This window comes from Alnus glutinosa, chromosome 12 (genome assembly GCF_958979055.1).
Source record: "Alnus glutinosa chromosome 12, dhAlnGlut1.1, whole genome shotgun sequence".
Lineage (NCBI taxonomy): Eukaryota > Viridiplantae > Streptophyta > Magnoliopsida > Fagales > Betulaceae > Alnus > Alnus glutinosa.
In genome coordinates, this window is record NC_084897.1 from 4049073 (window position 1) to 4073815 (window position 24743).

General features: G+C 36.6%; 1 protein-coding gene across 1 annotated transcript; it reads right to left on the reverse strand.

The window, feature by feature from the left end:
- Positions 1 to 9653: 9653 nt before the first annotated feature.
- LOC133851696 (peroxisomal ATPase PEX6) lies at positions 9654 to 18442 on the reverse strand. The gene is made up of 16 exons (XM_062288239.1): positions 17986 to 18442; positions 16853 to 17479; positions 16516 to 16759; positions 16114 to 16255; positions 15423 to 15606; positions 14034 to 14225; positions 13319 to 13573; positions 13052 to 13123; positions 11886 to 11972; positions 11652 to 11774; positions 11424 to 11534; positions 11294 to 11332; positions 11061 to 11182; positions 10741 to 10885; positions 10395 to 10475; positions 9654 to 10022 (listed from the first exon to the last, which is right to left on the reverse strand). Exons 1-16 carry the CDS (start codon positions 18271 to 18273, stop codon positions 9933 to 9935), a joined length of 2802 nt encoding a protein of 933 aa, XP_062144223.1. The 5' UTR covers positions 18274 to 18442; the 3' UTR covers positions 9654 to 9932.
- Between the last annotated feature and the right edge of the window lie 6301 nt (positions 18443 to 24743).

A 24743-nucleotide genomic window follows, 5' to 3' on the forward strand; every position in this document is an offset into this window, starting at 1 on the left:
GTACTACATGTATGGGAAGCAACAAAAAGTTAGTTTTAAAGTGTCGTCTTATACAAGTAAATGTGTTATCGATTATATTCATTCAGATATTTGGGGACCGATAGCATTATTTTCAAACGAAGGCACGCCTTATTTTGTCAGTTTCATTGATGATTTTTCAAGAAAGGTTTGAGTTTATTTTATGAAGCACAAATTAGAGGTTTTCACTATCTTCAAGTAGTGGAAAGCGCAAATAGAAAATCAGTCTGGAAGAAAATTGAAGTATTTGAGGTTTGATAATGGATTGGAGTACATGGAAAATGAATTCTTGAAGTTTTGCAAAATGAAAGGCATTACTCTTCACTTCATAGTTAAATGGACTCTACAACAGAACGAAGTTGCTGAAAGGATGAATAGAACATTGTTGGAAAAAAGGCGTGCATGAGGTTAAATGCAAGATTGCCAAAAAATTTATAGGCTATGGCAGTTAATTATGTATGCTTCATCACCAACCTAGCTCTATTTGTAACATGATGTGTCCAAAATATTGTATATTTGGACCCCTTAATTTGCATTTGTTAAGCCTTTAGTTTTCTTATTTTCTAATATTTTTTTTGTTAGTGTTTTGCAGGTCATTGAGAGAAAATGATGATTTTTTAGAAAAATTGCAAAGAAGGGAAAAAATCGTCTCAGTTTGACTCACTTTGATTGTGATTAATTTGAACCATTATTGACTTTTATGATATCAACAGTGGAGACAAAAGTATATAAGAAGGCAAGGAAATATATATATATATATATATATATATATATAAGACAAAAAATATATATATATATATAAGACAAAACATGGAGGCACTTCTAATTAAGAAGGCAAGGACCTGTAGGTTTTTTTTAAAAGGTGCAAGCTGAACCTAGCTAGCAGCATGTGAACTGGAGCAAAATTTGTTTAGTGTGATGTGTCGAATCCTTGAAAACCTGCAGCAATGAAATCACGTGAAGTTATCCAAGCCATGTGTGATTTCAAGGGACTTACACTGGGAAACATGGAGCCTATTCTGCCGTAGCAATCTTTAAGGAGATGAAGTTTTCGGTCAACCAAAAAGACAAACAAAAATAGGAAGAAACAACTTTTCTTTCTTGTGGAAGGCAATGCCCATAATTTTTTTTGCAAACAAGAGGAAAACTGAGACACAATTTGTTCCCATTCGGCTAGCTAGGAAAAACAAAAAGGAAAAGAAGACTAGCTTGAAAAAAAGAGAAGGAAGGAGATGTTAGAGAGGGGTGGGCGCCACTTTTAAGCTTGTTTTTCAAACCTAGTTTTTCCTTATAAAAACCAAGAGATACCATTGTGGAGCCAGAGTTCCTTTTCTTGTAGAAAAACATAGTCCAGAACGTGACTGGACAGAAGCTCCAGTCACGTTGGTTTTGTTATGATTTCAATTCTTTTCTTTACAAGTTTCTGTTCATATTTATTTTGCAAGTTTTGATCTTTTCATTTTGCAACCCAGAGTTCTTTTCCTGTGTAAAACAATCAGATCATGACTGGACGTTAGCTCCAGTTCACGCTAGTGTTGTTCTCATTTCAGTTTTATGTTGCAAGTTCTGATTCTGTTCTTTCTCTTTTTCTTGGTTTTTTTTTTTTTTTTTTTTTTTTTAATTTTTTAATTTTTTATTATGTTCTTCTCTTTTTATTTCAAAACCAAGTTCTCTTCTTAAAAAAAAAACTTAAGACCAGACGTGACTGGGGCTAGCTCCAGTACACGTTGGTTTGCCTCTCCTCTTAGCAGTTGCTTTTGCTTTTTCTTTCTTCTTTTGTAAACATAGAACAATTCGGAGTCTTCTAGTTTATATTTCCAGTTCTTTCTTTCTTTTACAGCAGAGTTTTGAGTAATTAGTTTTATTTTCTTGTATTTTCGTTTTATTCTTCTACCATTGACTGAGTTTTTTCGGTTACACAGACATGAGAGGGTGCAATTTTTTTTGAGTTTTAAGTTTCATTTTCCTACTTTTTTTGGCTACAGCCGAGACCCTTTTTTTTTTTTTTTTTTTTTTTTTTTTTTTTTTTTTCTGTGGTGGATAGTGTGTGAGACGTGAGTTGCAGCTCTTGTTCACGCAATCTCTTGCCCTTTTAAGCAGTTTTCTAGTCACGTCTGGTCTTTTTTTTTTTCTCTGCAGTTGTGTTTTCTTTTACTCTCTTTTTCTTTCATTTTTTTTAAACAGAGAGCAGTTCCGTGGTTTGTTTGTTTTTATTTTCTTATTCCTTTTCTTTCCAGCATGACCCATCCTTTTTCTGTTGTTTAAAGAGAACTGGAGGCTCCAGTCACGCGTGTTCTCTTTTAGTGTAGCAATCCTTAAGTGTTCTTTTTTTTAATGATTTCTTTACACATTAATTACTTGTAAGCTTTTCTTTATTCAGCACTCATTCATAGTTTCTTTTAATGTTTATGTTTTTCTTAATTCAAATTAGTGTCTTGTTTCGAGTCATGAGTGGCTAAAATCCTCAACTAAGGTTGAGGATGAAACCTCACCATTGATAACACACACATTCTTATTATGCTATTTGTACAATCCGATGTTTATTAAAATATAATTCAAGTCCCATTCATTTTATTGATTTATGTCTTTAGATTGAATGTTTATTGATTAAAATGTTGGATATTTAATGTGTTTCAACCGATGGATGCATCGATTTATTTGATTGAAAGAGGATATCCATTGTGATTTATTTATCAAACGGATACAATGGATGATTTGATTTCAAATGGATATTCGTTATGATTTATCTTTGAGTTGGATTCATTAAATGTTTTAACATACATTGTTAGAGAATTTGAGTTATGAACAAAGTTTAAATGTTTATCGGGTGTATGAATAAAATACAAGAGTGTGTTGTTTGATTTGGTTAGGTGGATTCTAAAACCTTAGTACTTTTTATCATTTATTCTATTTCAATTTTAGTTTAGGTCTGATGTTTTGCATGCTAAAACCAAAAAAAATGGAACTAGGTTAAGATATAATTAGTTTAAATTGAAATTAATTTTTACAATGCAATTTCCTGTGGATCAACCTCGCACTGCAAAACGCTATATTGCAAACTATTCGTGCACTTGCGAGTACATTTAAAACACACAACATAACAATTGATTTCAAGGTTCCAGAAGAAGTATGGTTAGGCAAATTGGTTGATTATTCAGTTTTGAACATATTTGGTTGTCCTGCATACGTTTATATGGAAAGTGGACATCGGTCAAAATTAGATCAAGAGTTAAGAAATTGTATGTCTTAGTTTGGAAACTGGTGTTAAGGGCTATAAGCTAAGGAATTCGGTTTCCAAGAAGAAAATTATTAGTAGAAATGTGGTGTTTGATGAACCCTATATGCTAAGAAAGGGTGATGATGAAGAATCAACTGATAGCTAGAAAGGGAAACAACTTGGGGAGGTGGAGTTTGATGGTCAATGTTCACCCATGGATAAGACTGATGATAAACAGGTTTCAAGAGTCTCACATCACTAGTAAGAACCTTATTGTTTAACAAAAGGCAGAGACAAACATGATCGAAAAACACCAGAGAGGTATGTATTTGATGATATGGTCTCTTTTGTTTTAATAGATGGTAGTTGAGATTCATCGTTTGTTCAGAAATGGTATGCCGAAAGAGGTGGAGTCACTACAGAAAAGTAAAACTTGAGAATTGGTAGAATTGTCCAAAGAAAAGAAGGTTACATGGTGCAAATGGGTCTACAGGAAAAAAGAGTTAGCTGAGAAAACTTTTTGGCTAATGAGACAGATAAAGAAGAATGATGTTATGTCTAAATCAGGTCCTAAGCTCAAGTTTAAGAGATGCTTGAACTTGAGTGGTATTTGTGGATTGTGATTGCCTTTAGGGGCTTTGGTGGAGACATCTTGAGGAGATTTGTATTGTTGTGACTTGATGGAATGCAAGTCAAGGTGAAGATTTGTTGACGCGTACGTGACTCGAAATCATCGTGTCAATGGACCCCCTTGATGTTGTTCTTTTCTTTCTTCACACAGTTTCAGGCTCCTAGTTGGAATTGAGACTCTTTTACAACACCGACTTTTAGGCTTTTATAAGAGAGTCTTGCTTATCCGGTCAATCGAGCCATCCGGATTAAACTTTACTGTGTATACTAGACAAGCACCGACTGAGCACGCTAGTGTGAAAGCCGTTGTGCTAACGAACAAGCAACCGATTGTGTTGCTAAAAAGCTGTTGCGCGTTAGACTAATTAATGGCAACCCGTTTCTTGCTGCAAGCCTGCAATAGTTTTCTTGTTGGGGTGTTGTTAGGAAAGATGTGGTGAGAGCTATTAAGTCTTTCTTTGTTTCAGGATGCTTGCTGGGGGAGCTCAATGCAACTGCAATTGCACTGATACCCAAGGTACCAAACCCAACCAAATTAAAAGACTATAAGCGTATATCTTGTTGCAATACCATTATTATTATTTTTTTTAAAGCATTTCCAAGATCATTGGCAATAGGATCAAGCTAGTCCTGCCCCACCTTGAAGGTAAGCATCAAACGGAGGTTGAAAAGCCATAGTGCACTAGAAAGAATCATGAAAAGATGGGATCAGACCAACCTTTACCCTTGACTCCAATCCCGAAGCTCCTGCTTCCTTTATCCTTTAACTGCTAATAGTTAATCAAGGAGTTATGTTTTCAAGCAAAAAGCAAAGCAACATTCTTTATTTGCATGCTCTTGTAAACTTTGTGGTTAAGCTCCTTAAATAACTTCCAGTAACCTAAGGACTAACTGCTCGTACCCCATCTTCAAAGGGGATGTGGCACTTCGCTCGAGTACAACATCAATATCAACAAACAAAAGTAGAGACAATAGGGCACCAGAGTGAGGCGCTGCACAAATAGGTAGTGTTAGGGCGTCGCATGGAGAAAGAAAATTGAGGGAGTCGTGCATGCGATAGTGAGAAAGAAAAAAGAGAGATATAGCTGTCGTTTATCCTTACAAAAGAGAAGTTTGTATTTTTGTTTTCTTCTTTGGGGAATAATCTATTTTGCGTGGAAGTGAGATTTGAGTGTATTGGGGTTTTGGGTTCCAAGTGGTTTTCTCTTCACTATTTTGTATTTCATATTTGATAGTGAATTTCTTTATGATTGTCTTTGCCTATAGACGTAATTCTCATTAAGGGAATCACGTAAATCTTGGTTTTCTTGTGTGTTGAGAAATTATTTGGATGGTGAGAAAATTATTGTTAAAACAAAATAATACTAATCTGAAAATTAACAATAAGATAAGTAAAATACAAGAGATAAAAGTAGAATATGAAAAGATTGCACAATGTTATAGAATCACGCAAAAACGTTGTCCTTAAATTTAATATGTTTACCCTCATTAAGGATGCACTTCCAAGGATAAAGGCTAATAGAAGAACTTTTATTTTCCTTGTGACATAATTCTCATAATTTCTTCGAGTAATAGTAGGAAAAAGAAGAGTAGAAAGAGATATCTTCTCAAGTGCACTTTAGTGTGATTTTATAGAAGAGAAAATTAACTTAAAAATAAGCTAACATCCAACGGTCACAAAATAGTCCAATCACCAATAGTAATAACATATGGGAGTATAAACGGCTAGTGTGAAAAAAGTAAAAAGTCTTTTAGTGTTCCAATGACTAGTGCCAACTAGGCCTGCACTGCTACGTTATCGCTAACTGCATAATCACTTTTGAGGGCGGTTATAAATAATAGTTAACCGCCTAGGGTGAAGAGGTTAGCGATTTTAGGGGTAGGGATATGCAGTTAATAATCGCTAACCGCCTACCCTTATATGTAAATAATATAAATATAAATATTTTATATTTAATATAAAAAATAAGTTCGATATACAAAGTGATGTATTTAATTTTATTAAAAAAAAAATGTTTCATTCGCTCTAAAGTTTTTATTCTCTTTAATAACAAGTAAAAATTATACTTGGAATCACAATTTATTATCAATATCTTAAAATCTGCAAAAAGTTCAAATCACTACCTTTGAGCCTTTAAATCTAAGATTTCGGTGCCTTATTCAATTTTTCCCAAGGTCCTACAGTTAATCTTTAAGGTAATAAATTAAGGAGGTTTGATGGAAATCTCATCGGCCAATTGTGCCAAATGGGCATTTGAATTGGTAAGCTGGTTATGCAACTTATACCATTTTCCTTTTTCAAGTTCATTTATGTATATGGATATGTAATTCTTTACACTTTTCTTGGTATATATTGTTTAATTTTATAGGGAATGAAGGATTACAGTACCTTTGTCAATAGATACAACATGGATTCTTTCAATTACTTATTTGTTGGGGTGGGCACGGTTGCCCCCTCCCCGCAACCTTGCGGGTTAAGGAATTCTCACCTGTGAACCGCATAAAACCAGGTACATCCGTGCAAGACGGGGTGACGCAAGGTAGGGGGTGAGGGTTGGGCGGGGCGGGTTTTGTGTGTGAAACACTCTGTTTTCTTTTCTCTTTCTAAGTTATTTCAGATTCTCAGCAACCAAACACAACCGAAGAAATCAAAAATAAAAACTAAAAAAGAAGCCACTAACACTAAGGTTTGAAAACAACGAGGAAAGAAACTAACAAAGGGTTTAGATCTTGTACTTGAGCAGGATATGCTTTTCCATGGCTTCCGCTTTCGCCATCAGGGATGCAGATCGATCGGAGGGCTGGCAAAAGTCCCCACTGTGAAAGATTTCGATTTGCTTTCGTCAATTCGGGCATGAATGGTGGGCGCGTGATGTTCATTACTCCAATCTGGTGGTAGATTCCATCCCTGTTGCAGGTCAGTTATGAGGCTCAAAACGGAAGGCAAATTTGGGGAGAGATTTGCAGAAGACTGTCACTGTGGCATCGAAGAACAGCTGAACAAGGGGTGGCTGAAGAGTGAAGAGAAAAATGAAAATGAAGATTCTAGAGTAGAGGGAGCGGCTTCGGCACAATGGGTTAAATGTTAGGGTTTTTTAAGTTTTTTGTTTTGTGCAGGGCAGGGCGAGGCCTTGGGATTTTTTAAAAACACAACCCGCAACCCGCCTCGCCTTCCGCGGGTATATCATATTTCAACCCGTACCTACAAAAAAAAAACACTTAAAACGGCTTGGGTGGGGTGGGGCGGGGGGTGCGGGTTGGGGCGGGAGTGCAGATATTTGCACAATCCTACTTATTTGATAAGTCATTAATATTATTATTATTATTTTAAAAATAATTAAAATAAATTCAAAAATCGGCCCAAAAGTCCACATATTAAAAGCGGTTATCAACATCCGGTTATAGGTTTTGATAACCGTTAACCGCATAAGCGGGGCGCTTGCAGTTGTTAAAATTCAATAACTGCTGCCTTAGGCGATTGCGGTTATAGTCAATAACCGCCAACCACAACCGCTTCTACAGCCTTAATGCCAACTAATCAAGGTTTATTTTAAAGAGAAATAATTATTCAGAATCTTGGAACCAGTAAAGGACAAATGAATAAGTATTTGAAACACATCCAACAATGTAATTATTTTGTGTTATTTACCGTAATTGTCATCTTTTATACTGCACAAATCAAAGCCTATAGTGCGTAGTGCGTACTTAGTTACTAAAAAAGGACAATAAAAGAAACAATACTTTACATTACATCACTCTCACGTTATGTCGGAATTTGACTTGGCTTTCCTGGAAGTTGAGAAGTCTGTGTAGCACGTGTTGAGAGCAGTCAATTTCATCCATCTCCACTGCATTCAGCTTGGATCAATAATTGGATGTGGTCTTCAGACTCCAGAGGCTTTTTTAGGTTGAGGGAAATATCTATGCTACTAAAATGAAATAAAAAAAAAGGAAAAAAAGAAAAGAAAAAGAAAAGTCATTGGTCTTCACAGTTTCATGTTCATGTCAAACACTCAAATAGGACTGAATAATCACCTATAATATTACCTGATGGGGAAAGAAGAAGTCTCTAGTGCTTATTAGTATTTTCATAATTAATTAGTATTTTTTTTTTTTTAAGTGGTTAATGTAGAAACCATTTAAAACAAGTCACGCAGTGTAAAATAAGTGTGATAAATAGATGTGAAGAGTAGCATTACTCTTAATTGACATGTGTCTTAAAAGCATGTGATTCTCAAAATAGAGTCATCTTCATTTTAAGTAAAATTGAGAGGAACCATTTCATGATCCAATTAGATTTTTTTTTTTTTTTTTTAATGATGTGGTACTATATATATTGTTTGATGCAACAAAATAAAATTTGGTTTGTGAAATGGATCTTGTGACTCTCACATACGTTTTTAATTCGCACATTTATTTTAAGGACACATGTTAATTTAATAGGTTTGAAAAGAGAATTTTCTTTCAATTCAGTTTGGAAAAAAACTTTATCCTTACCGGTTGCAGTCTTTTCCATATCTGTCTTGAATAATCTAATGCCATGTTACTCAAAACAATGAAATTTGAACCGAAAACATAAGGTGAACAATGAAAATAATTACATAACAAAAATATCAGATCAGCCAAAGATCTTAAACTATAAGCTTGATGTTAAAATATTCGGTGATATCTGCACTCATTGGCATCATAGTTACCCGACGTCACCGGCCGCTTCTTCTTCCGCTGTCCATGCGCTAGACTGCAGATCTCACGCGCCGGCGCGTGGGATGCCGACGCCGGGTCTCTGGTCTTCCTCTGCACTGCCAGTCGCCGGAGTTGCTTTTTTATTTATTTATTTTTATGTTACTTGGGTTATTGTTTCCCTCTAGAAAAGACTCTTGTATTTCAATTTGTGTTCGTACCTCTCTTTCTTACAGTCCTATTTTTGGATTCTAACAGTGCTTTTACTTCTTCAGCTATCTTTTGGTGGTTGTTGCTGTTTTCAAGTGGGTGTATAAACAAGCCTGCCATAATCTGTTCTCCTTTCACTTTTATAATCGCCTCATGCGGCTCATTGAGAAGACCGGTTCACTTATTTTACCAATTTCTTACGTTTTATAATTATTTTAGCGGTGTTTTAGTTTGGTTTGGTTTGGTTTGCGCCTACTATTGAAGAACCCACTCCTTTTTTCATTCATAAGATCATCCACATTTTCCTTTTTTTTTTATCAGAAATGGAAATGATCATCCACTGTAACTCTTTTCCTTATTCAATTACAATTAAAAAAAAAAAAAAAAAAAACTGAGATGGAATTTATTTTTAAAAACTAAATATTGAATATATTCTCATGAAATTCAATGGCTCAGTACAAACTACTGCCGGAAAGGATTAAACATTTTCTAGTTTCACAGATTTTGTATCCTTTAAATTCATAATTATTAATAATATTCACTGATTAGTATTCGGCAATGAAAACGTAGTGAGTGGAGCCCATTACAGGACAGGTCCTACCCTACCAGATGCTTATCTCAGATTCTCATGCCCAGTTGTTAGAAATGGGTTTGTGGAATATACTCCTACCTAAATAAGAGAATATGCTCGGAGTTGTCCCCTTCAGTCTGATAATTGACATCAATTTTCAACACTTTATCTTAAGCTGTAAATCAGATAAACACACACACACATTGTGCACAAAACATGATCTTAAGCCTATCACTAAGCATCAAAGTCAACTTCTTGTGGCATGATTTTGACCCGGGTCTTAGAATTTTGTTGCAATCTTAAGAGTTAAGGGTTTAACCAAATCAATATCCAACAGTCCTAGATATTGGTATTCAATAGTCTTAGAGCTTTAAGATCAATGGTTGGACCCATTACTGTTGTTTGCCAAATGTTGAGGCAACGATTATTTACTGTGACCAAGTACAATAGTCGATTACATTCAATGCCTTTCCCCTTCATTTAAGAATAAACACAAGTTCAAACTATTGCAGATCATAAACATATGAAGAGGAGATGATCGAGAGAGCCCTTGCACCGTGTGATCGTATACGCAACACAGACACCTTAAATTGCTTTACCTGAAATTTATTTCAAGACTCCTTCAAACTGATCTCGTAGCGAATCGTATCTCTTAAGCTCAGCCATGGAGAGGGAAGGAGACAGCTCTTCTAAGACCTGATTAGTTAGGACAAGGCATTCAGACAGTCAATCCCAGAAATTGGTTCTACACCTTGGGTTTTTAGTTTAGATTGAATGCAGAGCAATGAAGACTAACAATATTGTAGAGTAACATGTTGATGTAGATGCAAATGATGACTAATTTAAAGTCTTGAAACGTCTCTCACATGCAAAGGCACTTGCTTTTGTTTGTGTACTTTAGTTATAATTTGTAGATCAGTCCAGGATATTGAACTACCAAATATTTCAGCAGAATGGGAAGAATAGATTTGATAAAGTGCCGCTCTTTTCTATTACTGCCAACTAAAAATGAACAAAATATGTATGATTCCCCTCAAGAATCACTTCGCCAAGAGATCTGTGTCATACCTTAACAAAATCATAATATTCAACAACGACAGAGTCTGCTTGATCATCAGTGCGAGAAGAATCTGAATCTACACTCAAAACCTACAAGAAAGTAAACCATTCTAAGCACCTTGTCTAATCACTGTATAAATCATGATTCATCACAGCAACAATTAAGTGTGCAATTGTGCAAATGTTTGCACCGACTAATCCAGGCATAAGGTATTTAAAAAAAAAAAAAAAACAGTCAGCACTTCTAATATGTCTAATTATTTAAGACATAATAACTTAGGATCAAGATTTGATTGTATAGTGCTGACTCATGACCAATAGAATAAATCTGAATATAATGCTCAACTAGACTCACCTTGCGTTTTGCAGCATGAAACCAAGCATCCGCACACAAAGCATACATGTCTGCTCCGGTGAAGTTTGGGGGGCATTTCTTTGCTATTGAGTAAAGCGATACATCTTGATGCAATTTAAACTTTCGTGTAAGTGCTTTGAGGACCCTGGAGAGAAAAAATTAGGATGCCAACAACAGCCAATCACATTTACAATCTTACATAATCTTTTGTTTCGATTGATAAGTTACACATGCATCTGGCTACCATTTAATTAAACTAAGACTCATTGGCATCAACAATTTTACATAATTAAAGAATAAAAGAATAAGGAGAAACTAACCGCTCCCGATAAGATGCATCGGAATTGACTCCAACATATAGGAGCTTATCAAATCTGCCAGGCCGTAGAAGTGCTGGGTCAATTAGATCTGGTCTGTTGCTTGCCCCTATTATAAACAAGTCCTAAAAGCCAGAAAGATTGAAAAAGATGGGAAGTTTTTTTAGGCTAAAGCAAAAGAAGTAAACAAAATAATAGTGTACATTTGAATGTAAGTGTCAAGTAATATAAATTACCTGTGTTGAATCATTTAGGCCATCAATCTCCGCAAGCATCTAGTGACAACGGAAAGTTTCCACGTTAAGTATTCATTGAAGGAATAAGAGCAAATAATATGCCAGGTTTTATGGAAAAAAATATCTTCACCTGCGAAACCACTCTGTCCATAACGCCGCCAGAATCACCAGAGGCCCCTCGAGCTGGAGCAAGAGAATCAAGTTCATCAAAGAAGATAACACATGGGCGTGCTGATCTGGCCTGCAAAGCAATGTGCAGTATCATAACTTGTGAGCTAAAGAAAATGTATTGAAACCTAAGCCATATTAATAAAAAAAGAACACAAGAAATATTGACAAAACAAGAGGGATGTTTTACCTTCTCGAAAATGTCTCGAACATTTTTCTCAGATTCTCCTATGTACATGTTGATCAACTCAGGCCCTTTTACACTGAGAAAGTTTAGGGAGCACTCAGTTGCAACAGCTTTTGCCAATAAAGTCTGAGGTTTGAAACAAAGTTAACAAACAAAAGTTATGAAGCTGGTTTTTGATAAGAAGAAAGATAGTAAGTTGAGAAATCATTGTTAACCATTGAACAAGCCAGGACATACTTTCCCTGTTCCAGGAGGACCATATAGAAGAACACCAGAGCGCTTACGCAACCCAGAAGAAAACAAATCCTTATGCAGAAGAGGTAACTGTATATATGATGAATAGGAATGATTATAATAATTCAAGTCAATTAAGAGGGCAAGCTAGAAGTGGGCTTTGAAGCCTACTTCCCAAATTCTATAATATAAGTAATGATACGGACAAGATGTCTGCAGAAACTAAATTAGAAATCGCACAATGGCCCAAAATACTTTCAATGCCTTCAATTAGAGTTTTTTTTTTAATAAAAAAATTACATCTATTGTTCTTTTACATCATGCGGATAGATGCTCTAGAAGCCATTATCTAGTCATTTCTCTAATGAAAACTACCATAAACTTTAAAAAATGCATTTGAGTATGTGAAATACAGGTCCATACTGACACATTAACAGAATATGAATCTCCAAACCTCCTGAAATTCTCAACATCTTTCATAATATATCTAATGAGATTTCTGAGCAATGAGACATTCGATTATCTGCAATACTGTTCTGCCTTTAACCAAAGACCTCCACCTTGATGAAGGTAGTGGCCTTTTTAACTCAAGTATAAACAATGAGTGACCTAATGGAGGGAGCAAGTGCATTGTTGTGATAACCTCTCCATGTTTCATAATGTTGTTGAAGAACCACTAAGTTTGATCAGTCCATGTAAGTACATTGACCCTGACAATTTGCAAGCCCATAGATACATCCCTTTTCAGGGCAATGAGAAAAAGGACCACCATAAAAAAGGAGGCCAAAAAAGTGTTCAAACTCCAAGAGTTCTGAACTCTGGATGGGTAAAGTTCCCAGAGACTAACAAAATGCAATATACCAGATTAAAATATGTTGTAAAGGGTTTGACTCTATCAGTTAATGTACAGCAAGAAAAAGTATACTCTGATTCATGAATTGCGGCAAATAAAACCAGAAGCTCCTACATTGTCCAGCCAGAAACATTTGATACTTGCATATTCAGTATTTTTCCTGTCTTTTTTCTTTTTTAGAGAGGGTGGGGGTTGGGGGGCCGGGAAGGGGTTTTCAAATTATGATAAGAAATCTAATATGCTTGGAACCCAATAAAACAAAGCAGTCTTTATGGGTGATAAGAAACAAGAAGGTAGTAGAGATAAATGAGCATGCCTGAACGGTATCCAATATTGATTTCTTCACATCCTCAAGCCCACCAACATCTTCCCATTTCACATTGGGAACCTAAGGCCAAAAAAATTCAGAATCAGAAATAAAAATCTACAATCAGAAGTAAATTTCTCTAAGAGTAATACTTTCCACTCAATAGACCTTTCAAGAAAAGAAAAAAGCATGAACAATACCCTGCAACACAAACTACTGATTATGAACAATGACATAAGATCAGCATATGAGATTAACTTAGATACCTTAATTTACCTTTGGAGTGCCCAATGCTGATGCATTCCTTTTCTTTGATCGTTCCAATGCTTTAGTCAAGTCTTCTCTCCCCAGAACCTGTGGCGCAGCTTCATATGACTTACTGTCTACTTCCTTGGGCTCAACCTTTTGATGTGGAACATTGCCCTTGGGAATTAAGTTTGCACCAGCATCAGCAATCAAAGCACGCATATCCCTGGGCATAAAACCAGATGTCTGACCAGCAATCTCCTTTATAAAATCCTCTGAACCAGCCTGCAACAGGCAAGATTCTGACCCATCAAAGTTAACAGTCATGATCAAAAGAAAATAAACCATGGCCACCGTGTAAGATATTCCTGAAAAGAGGTGCATGAGCAGTTTGAGTGGCCCTTAACAGCCTCAATTAATGAGACACCAAATGCCATCCACACATGAAGGGATAAAATCTGTTGATTCTTATGCTCCATATGTATCTTCCAAAAACTGATTCAATTAGAAAAAAAATTTCATCCCATAACAATGTATGAGAATACCCAAAGACATAAAGTGGATGGATGATGCAGATAATGAGACACACCTTACATTTTAGTGATATCATTGTACCCTACATGCTGGGTCCAGCCAAGACACATATTTTCCATCTTTTAACAACTCAGGTTGAGCATTAAATGCATCATTATTCTACAAAAGCTATTAACCATAAACCACATAAAAGAAAAAAGTGGTCACTTACATTAGGCAGGAGCTCAGAAACACTTTGCAGCGACTGGGACAGCATATCAACCCTTTGTTCCTCAGTCAAAGGACCCATACTTATTTCATGGCTGAAGCAGCGCCTTATAGCCGGTGGTAGACCTTCAGAACTGTCAGCAGCTGCAACTAAAAAAACCTGATGCCTACTTATCCTTCCACCATCCTTCCCATGCTGCATCAGCACAATATCAGAGTAAATATCCTTGACAAAACATAATGCAGAGTAAGCCTTGTTCTTCAGAATAAATAGCGAAACATTACCATAAATAATTATTTCATTTCTCAACCCACATTCCTCCTCTGACACACAAGAGGGGAAAGAAACACTTGGATGCCCCCCAAGGTCCTGTCAGACTGTCTCCAGTACCTGGGCATCTTTGGAACTCCTAAACCAGTCAATAGTGGCATCTAAAAAGGCCTAATATCACAAATATGTCTTGTGTTGCAGGCCTTTTCGAAGAAATATCCTAAAAGAGTACTATAACCATGCCTCATGAAGAGGAGGTTAGTGCCTTAGTGGCTCGACTCTTTTCTCCCCCTCCCCTCCCTACTCACTTTATCCCAAAAAAGAAATGCCATAAGCAACCGGATTAATGCTCTTCCCTCTAGAGTAAAAATGAACTGACATATGAGGTCCCATAAATAGTAGTGAAAGCAATCTAATAGCACCAAATGGGTTACCACAGAATTTGTGAGGTCCTTGGAAGTACTTTAGTCTCTTCAAAAAAGGCGTTCATATCCCATTTATTTCCAAGCTAACTGGGCTCCACGGAAGCAAATCTGAAAACAGATTTTATTGCCAGGGGATGCTCAACTCTTTAGAATTCCTGGGGCCTGAGATTCCTACCTTCCTAAATTATGAAATCTTTTGTGTCTGTTCCTTTACTTTTCTTTTCTACCTTCAGTCCACATTCTCCCCCACCCCACACAAAGACCATTTTTCTGACCCTCCCCCAATTTTTGTTCTTTCCTTTAATTTAATCAGAAAAAAGTCTCCCCCATCCTGAAATAGAAGGGATTTTGCAAATGACATTTAATGAAACAACATAAATGTAATACTCTTCCTAGAATGTCCTTAGGTGAGCCAAGAAAGATTGGTTCAAATCTAAGGGTAATATGAAAAGTTAAACAGAAATACATTCATTTTTTTTTTTAACTCTCATATATGTTAGGACGCCCAAAAAGAATATTACCCCATCTATTTTGGGACGGCGTAGCATCTAACGGAAGAAAGAAAAAGATAGAAAGGAAAACTTTTTATCATTAAGCATGCAATCATTCACAAGAAATTACAATTTCAGATTATATAAAAGTATGATAAAGATCGTATAAGAACAAGAAAATGGCACAACAAATAGTTGCATCTTACAAAATCATCACCGGGTTCTCCTTTAGAATTAATGTCTTCATCTTCATTGACTGGCTCGGTGAATTTTCGAATAACTGATGCAACTTCTGAAGCTACGCCTACTTGCTCATTTGGTGAACTTTCCCGAGAGCCCAAATTTCGGAAAACATCAAAATGGCGGAGAAGAAGAATGGTTGGCAAGTATCTGTTACCAAAGCCAATAGATGAGGAGCAAGACGTGGGAACTTCAATATTCTTTTCCTGTTTTTAGTTTTTCTTTTGTATCATGGAACAATATCAGAAAACCAAAGCACGAGTGCAATATCCTCATGGCCAGATATAGCAGAGATACCCATTACTCAAAGAAAAGGTCAGATGCCAAGTGGTATAAGAAGTACAAAAAGGGGATGCAACATGAGGACTTCCAAGGGGGCCACACATCAAGAGTATTATGGACTGGTTCCTGAACTGAGCTTTTGATAAGTAGAATAAGAACTTATAGATGTTATGTTACCCGTACTAATATAGCAATATTTATTAAAAATAAAAAAAGAAAGCCATTGAATAACATTTCATTAGGATTGTAACCATGTGTATCTGCTTTTTAAACCATGTAAGGGTATACAGTTGCAAAGCAAGTAACAGTAGAGCACAAAACATAAGTTCTGTAACAACTTGCATATATCATACATGGTGTGCTCAACTACTTCACCTTTGAGCGGTGTTGAAAGCTTGGGCTAGTGCAACAGATATTTTTCTTTCAGAGGATGCCATTAGATTATGACAGCTATATTCCACTACGTGCAGGCCCAATCGACGAGCAACATATTTGACCACAGTCCTCTTCCCGCATCCTGCAACGGGTATTGGATCAGAACCACAAGCACAATTAAGCACGTAAACAGAACCAACGTTACTTTTCTTTTCTTTTTTTCGTACAGATGGTAGCTCTTGGGGATATCATATTCTGTAGCCAATTAATGACCTCATTAGAAAGATTTTATTTATTTATTTATTTTTTAAAATGATATAATTAAAGCTAAAATGCAAGTCAACTGAAAGATTGTATTTGTACAGCAAACTAAAACAACAGATCAGGAAACATAAGACACACCTGCAAATCCATGTAATAGAACGGAAACTCTGAATTTAGAAGAAAGAGCCGATGGACAAAGAGGTGGTGTAAGAATGGAGGCAAAAATTTTCACCGTGTCCCCATGCAAAGGTGCAAATTTTTTTGGTCTGGCAATCAACAAATCTGGGGGAACAGCAGAAGGAACACTTCCCCCAAGCACAAGGGCAGTTTTGGTGTTATTGACTCGAAGAACTAGCTCATCTGATGGTTCTATAGCTACAACCTGAGAACAAACATTACATCACGATAAGAACCTGATGCATTATGATATTCCTTGAGCATATGTGCGACCATGAATAGATATAGGGAAACTTACCTTGAAGTAGATAATGTTATCACTTCTATTTTGTGAGTTTTGGTTGCAAGGAATGCAAACAATTGAATTGCATTTCCAATTTAAGCAAATGCTGAAAATATCTCCTCGTGAAAGATATCTATCTGCTTCAAAGTAATTCTGCAATGCCAAATCAATCATATTTTGACGATCTTCAGCTTCAATAGACGAACTTCCTTTGAGAGATTCAAGGGTGCCACATTCTGGTATCTTCACGAAAGAAGCCCTCAAGTGTGAAGCATATCTTGGCAATTGAGGGAAGGGTTCCAACGCTACACTAATCACAGAACCCTGAATTGCTTCCCCAGATGTCTCGTCATCCACTTTACCATGAAAATAAGATGCTAAAGTCTCTTGACCTCTGTGGACGACAGATTTCAAGCATGATATGTGCAAGTCAAGGTTGAATGCCAAAAGAGGAGATAGATAGGCAACTTCCCCAACCAGCTGCAGACAGTCATTTTGAGAGAAAGTAACCGAAGGAAACATAAGCATTGTATGGTAAGTGGATGATTTAAAGACAGGTGACTTTTCGTGCGTGCCAGGAGGGTCTAAAACAACAGCCTGAGCAACTCTTTTCGCATTTGTCTCGACATTCTTGATAAGCACCTTGTGTATTCAAAACCAAAACAATAATAATCTTAACAAATCATAGTCCTGTCAATTTCATATTCATAAGAAATTCCAAAATTATACTAAATCAAACAAAAACGATAAAATACTTTTCAGCATTAGAAACCTCAGAATCATATATAGTCGAGCTTCAATTACTCAAAAAGGATTATTTACTATTGCATTTGCAATCTACAAATTATACCTCATGTTTGTTTGCAGTTCCATTGAGCTTCTAATGCGGATTGATCTCAATTTCTTTTTGTGATTCGCATACAGAGACACATTACTAAACAAATAAATAAATAAGTTCAAAATTTTAAATTATTGTGTTTCTTTTTGTCGCGAAAAGTGACATCTACAGCGAACCAAATACTTCAATTAAGCTAACTAGATTATAGTTTCCTCCGGCACTGATAAGTAACAAGTTGAAAAATTCAATCTTCCGATTCTTTTCGTTTTCTCGGCAACCAAACAAAGCTTCTGAAATCAAATTTGTTTACCAGTGAGCCCGAAGTTAAGGACAGCCGTTTGAGAGCAGAGGTAGAGAGCCCGACCAAAGAAGCGTCGTCGAGAGAATCCAATTTGGGGTCCGAAATGACGTTTCTGTCCCTCGAGAATCGGAGAATTCCCGCCCGTAGCTGTATGTCCCCGGACACGTCATCGCCAAGCAGCTCGTTTCCGGCGACGACTCGGATTCGGTCTACTTCACCGAGTCGCGACGAACTCAATACGGAGCCGACAAGGAGCTTGGTAGAAGAGAGCACCAAAGGCTTTCTCCTCTCCACCATTGGTAGCTAAAACCCTAGCTCTCCCTGAACTACCACTTTCACCGTAAAGAGAGAGAGAGAGAGAGAGAGAGAGAGAGAGTTGAGCAAACCGATGAAGCTTTTGTTTTGGAAGTTGGTGTTGACGCGATAATCTAACCGTTTCAGCGTAAGCAGTCTTTATGCTCCCACATCGGATAACTAAGAGAAAGATATTTTCTTTATATACTCGCAACGAAACGTTTACGCATGCCGCGTTCGGTAGCGCGGGCCTGTGACCCAATATGGGGGCAATAAGTTGGCTTTAGGAGAATTGGGCGGGCCATGGAGCATCTGTAGGGCTTTGTGGGCCCCCCCTCCTTGCTAGCCTCGCCATCAGAAATGCCAGTTGCTGCGGGATAGAAAAATTCTATATATATCCAGCGCACTTCGGTAAAAGAAGTGTTGGGGGAGGGTATAGAAATATTCTATGTCCTGAGCAACGCGCTGTCAAGTATCAGAGCAGCGTCGATTATGCTATTAACTGCCTTCCTCGGTTGGCTCTATCGAGCTGGCACCCCACAGGCCCAATAATTGGTCCGCTTTCAATTCGACTTCCACCTTTTGTTTATTCTCTTTTTTATTTTTATATTGTATTATTTACAAATATTACACTAAGAAGACAAAAGTTCGAGCATCGAAATTATGCTGGATATGTTGCCCTGACGTTTGGGTGTATTTTTTTGTATTATTTTTCTCAAAATTACGAATATGAAAGTAAAAAAAAAGTTGTGAAATTATGTTTGAAAGGTTTTAAAAAATTAAAATTAAAATTAAAATTAAAAAACGATATTTGGGTGCATTTTTTTTTTACCAGAGAATCATCACAAATAAAATGAAATTGGCATCTCAATTTAAACCAAAAGACTAAACTTCAGCGGGCTTGTCAAAGTTTTAATGCTTGAAAAGAGCACGGGGGTGGTGAAGTTGAAATTTTCAAGAGAGAAGTGGGTACAAAAGGTTTTGTGCCTGTTTTGGTGGGTACAAGGGAGAACAGAGAAATGGAATGGATAGAGGAGGAGATGAGGTAAGAGAAGGAGGAGGAGGATGCCTTAAAAGGGTCTTGGACAGAGAGTCAAACTTGAGCGAGAAGTGTATGTGCAAGCTCGCCTCATTTAAATCTATCACAAGCTCGAGCTGAGTTCGAGCTCAGGACGAGTTTCAAAAATTAAGCTCAAGTCAGCTAGATGAACTTGAGCAGAGCTCGATCTCAGGACGAGTTTTAAAAATTAAGCTCAGTTCGGCCGATTTTGTTGTAAATTATATAGTTTATTTAACATACAAAAAGGAGGGATGAACTTATTTAAAAATTAATATTACATTATATAACATATAAATCTAATACCCAACCTTGCCAGTACGATTGGACGTGACTAATGAACAAATCAAAGATACAACTCTTTTACAATTAGTACCAAGTACATGAGACGTAAGTGACACACATATGCCAACACTCCTCCAAGCGAATGGAGATTGATCATTCCCAGCTTGCTTATCAAAGAAGGGCTGTGCTAAGTCTCTTAGTGAATATGTCAGAAATTTGATTCTCACTAGAGATGTAGGAGTCCTTATGATGCTTGGTACAATAAAACCAAAAATAGATAAATCACATAAACTATAAGACAAGTAGGCCTCTCCAGACCATACAAGTGCACGGTGCGCCCATGCAAAATGTTTGGTTAAGATATGCCAGATTCCACCAAGTATACAAATGGAACCTAACCATACATGCCCTCCAATTATATCTTCTAAATTGTCCACACTAACAATCCATCCCTCTCCTCCAAAGGGAGATTTTAATAAATAACCAAATATAACACTTAGGCTAAGGGTCAAGTTGGTAATTTTTCTTATATCTCCCCCTCCCGGAGCAAAACTAAACTCAAGAGGAGGTATGATCATAGGGATTGTGGTCGTTCACGCTACCAGATGAGAAGAAGGAATTCTACCGAACTTTTCACTCAAGCACAGGCGTCAAGGTCTTTGCTTGGTGTCTTGCCCACTTTCTTTTCTTTTTTGCGTGGAGTGCCTTTCCATACCACCAATGGCAAATGGTCTAGTCCCCAAGTTGGAAGATTCATCTACAAGTTCAAACCAAAGGTTCAGTTCAAAGCTAGGACTCATCCAAAAGGCAATGTCAAGGTTCAGTCCAACACGCGATGGGATTATTGTTATATTTATATTGCATGTTAAATAAACTATATAACTTACAAAAAAATAAAAATAAATAAATGATGTAATGATTATTAAATATCTAATGATAATACTAATAACATATAATAAAGTGATTAAATGTCATATGCCACAGTGTTATATTATTATATGATCATATGATCATATAGTCCTATAATCCTATTATATTACATAAATAATATGATTAAGTATCTGGATTGTCATTATATCATATGACTAACAATTAAGTAGTGATATTATTCCCTTTTACTATTATATATATATATATATATATATATATATATATATATATATATATATATATATATATATATATATAGAGAGAGAGAGAGAGAGAGAGCCAATAAATTATAACAAATTAATATATATTGACCAATTACTATTGTTATTTGTTACTTAATTTATGATTACATATAGTATATTGTTTGTTAATATACTATATTATAAAAATAAGTTATATATTAACAAATATATATATATATATATATATAGACACACACACACGAGTTGATCCTTATACGAGCGAGTTCACGAGCTTTAATCGAGTCGAGCTGAGTTTATACGAGTTTGCATCGTTTAATAATTAAGCCTAATTCCATGTTTATGAGTAGCTCATTTAATAATCAATTTGAGCACGGGTCGAGTTTATTCAAGCCAATCTCAAGTAAGTTCACGAGTAGCTCAGCTCGTTTACACCCCTAGTCTTGGACATGGGAGGTATGAGAGTTGCAAGGCCTTGGACATGTGCATCCCATGCAGCATCCAAGAGGCGTCATGACCCATCTCTCTCTCTTGTTTAGATTGGGATTTAACTAATGATTTGATTGCAATGGGGAGAAGACGTGAGGGGATGTTTGAGTTTGAGTTTGGGTTTGCACGAGAAGTATGGGTCCGTGGGAGGAGGAGACACCGACAGTGGGGCACCAACGACGAGGTAAATCAACAATTTTTCGAGTTAAATTTAAAAAAATTTAAAAGAGCTAATTGTGAATGCTGTTACAACATTATCCTGGTATCTGTGAAGTTACTTCTGTGTAAGTTTACCTTCAACTGCAACAATTTGTAAACCAGAGCCAGCGTACACCACTCCAAGCTTAGCAAGAGGACCATTGCCTTGTGACATAAGACGCCAAGATAAACAACGATTCTTTCAAGGAGCATCCATGTATAGTTCCTAACGAGTAGCACAATTCTTATTGGAACCGGATTGCGAGTATAGGGCAATTTAAAGCTAGCCCTGCCAATATTACTCTATGTTCTAACTGGGGCATTTCACCAAAAGTTTTGTGTTGAGTGTGTGCTTTGGGGTTGGTGGTGAGTTTTTGGTTCCCAGTTTTTGGAGGGTTTCTTGGTGGGGGCTGTTTTTGCTCCTCTGTTTGTTGTGTATTTGGAATGTGGAGCTGTGCTGGGGCTGTTGCTTGCTGGATTTCTGGAAGTGGTAGTTCTGCTGTTGCTACTTCTTGTCTCTGGTTTGTTGGAGTTATTGGTAGTCTGCTGTTGCTGATTTCCTTTGTGTTTGTAAAGTTTATTTGTATTGTATAGTTGGTGCTCCTATGTTTGCTTTTCATGTAGTTGATTTTTGGTTTGTAGCCTGTTGGCTTTGAGTCCAGCTTGGTTGCTGGAATGTGTAGATCTTTGGTTGGTGTTATCAAAATTTTCATTCATCCAAAAAATAAAACAGGCCTCAAATCAAAGTCTCCTTCAACAACCCTGCAATTTATAACAGATTTGGATTGCCACAAAAAAATGTAATGATTTGTTATGTATGCTCAGAAAATTCATCAAACAGATTTGGTTTCTTGTTATTGGATCAGTTAATGATAAGATGAACAAAAACCAAGTGCTCATGATTCTACCGCTGGATCCATCATCCATGGTAGCCAATCCAGCATACCACTTTGAGCCCGAAGTTATGGACAGCCGTTTGAGAGCAGAGGTAGAGAGCCCGACCAAAGCAGCGTTGTCGAGAGAATCCAATTTGGGGTTCGAAATGACGTCTCTGTCCGTCGAGAGCCGGAGAATTCCCGCCCGTAGCTGTAAGTCCCCGGACACATCATCGCCAAGCAGCTTGTTTCCGGCGACGACTCGGACTCGGTCTACTCGAGAGAATCCAATTTGGGGTTCGAAATGACGTCTCTGTCCGTCGAGAACTGGAGAGTTCCCGCCCGTAGCTGTAAGTCCCCGGACACATCATTGCCAAGCAGCTCGTTTCCAGCGCGACTCGGACTCGGTCTACTTCTCCAAGTGGCGACGAACTCAATACGGAGCCGACAAGGAGCTTGGTAGAAGAGAGCACCAAAGGGTTTCTCCTCTCCACCATTGGAAGCTAAAACCCTAGCTCTCCCTGAACTACCACTTTCACTGTAAAGAGAGAGAGAGAGAGAGAGAGAGAGAGAGAGAATTGAGCAAATCGATGAAGCTTTTGTTTTGGAAGTTGGTGTTGACGCGATAATCTAAGCGTTTGAGCGTAAGCAGTCTTTATGCTCCCACATCGGATAACTAACGGAAAAATCCTTTCTTCATATAGTCGCGACCAAAACCAAAGCATGCCGAGTCCGGTAGCGCGGGCTTGTGACCCAGTATGGGGGCAATAAGTTGGATTGGAGAATTGAGTGGGCCATAGGGTTCTGCGGGGCTTTGTGTGGGCCCTTACCGGCTCGCCATCGGAAGCAAGCGTGGGTATAGAAGTGTTCTATATCGGCTCGGGTGGTTTATTTATACCCCACATGAACGCTCCCTGGGTGCATCGCTGGCTTATCAGAGCAGCGTAGATTGTGCCGTGAACTACTTCCGATGGGCCTATCGAGCTGGTACCCCGCAGGCCCAACATTGGCCCGCTTCAATTCGACTTCCACCTTTTGTTATTTTGTTTTTGTTTTTGTTTATTCTTCTTCATCATTATATATTATTATTTACAAATATTATACTAAGAAGACAAAGTTCGAGCATCGAAATTATCCCAAAAAAAAAAGTATTGAAATTATGTTTAATGGGTTAAAGAATAAAAATCAAAATTGAAAAATGAACGATGTTTGGGTGATATTAGCTTTTGAAAAAAAGTAGAGTAGAATATGCATCCAAACATCCCTAAGCTTGATTTCCCAGATATAATATTTAATGTTATGTGCATAAAACAGAGTTTGATTTGTTTGTTAATTTTTTTTTTTTTTTTTTTTAAAAGAAAAAAAAAAAAACTCAAAACACTCATGAAACACTTAAAATTGTTTTGAATAATGTTATTTTCTTTGCAATGTTTCTTAAAACACGTCATTTCAAGTTCAACCAGTATAAAATAAGTGTGATAAATTCATCTTTATATCATACAATAACATTTTTTTCGAATCAAAAACAAAAACACTCCAAAATACACTAACAAACAAAGCCAAAGGGATTCAAAGTAAAGTGTAGTTGAGATTGGATCATTTGCTGCTGTTCTTAAAACGGAAGCCTCATTGCTTTGTGCTTATAACCTCCAGTCCTCAACAAATAAAGAATGTATGGAGATAATTACACTACAACAGCATTGCATTAGAAGAAAAGATATCAATCAAGAAAATGTTAAACACAATAAAAGAAATTGGAGTTAATAATTCCAACTTAAATAGATAGCTTCGGATTGGGCCAAATAGAACGGCGCCCAAACCTTATCATAAATGATGTTAAATTTGTAGGGAGGCTTTTACTTGGGTTTAAATCATTGCATTTTTTTCCCCCCCTAAAAAATAGAGTATTTTAAGAATTTTTGACACTCATCTGTTAAGATTCTAACGGAAAATTTTAACGGATGGGTAAAATTGAAAAAAATATACATTAAATTGACACTTTTTAAAGTTTATGGGTGATTGTTTATTTAAATTGACACTTTTTCCTTTATTTGTTTTGTTTATATATATAGTAATGTTCTATGTTAGACTCTTATTCCCTTCTTATCCTTCAAATGTGATATGGTTGATCAATCTAAAATTCAATGGTAATTTTAAAAATTACATCTCCTTTTAAAAATAGTAGTCTTGCATATAGCATTACTATATGTATATATTTACAATTTTTAAGATGATAAAGTTCGAGCGTCGAAAATATATGCCGGAAATGTTGCCTGATTGAGTGATTGTAGAACTTATTGAACATTTATTGGTATACCCATCTCCCTTGCTAAGTTTCTTGATTTCTCATATAAAACCTCTATTGGTATGAATGAGCATCAAACAATGTTAGAATTTGAGAAAGAATGAATGCAAAAGAGATGAAATGATTTTTTTCGT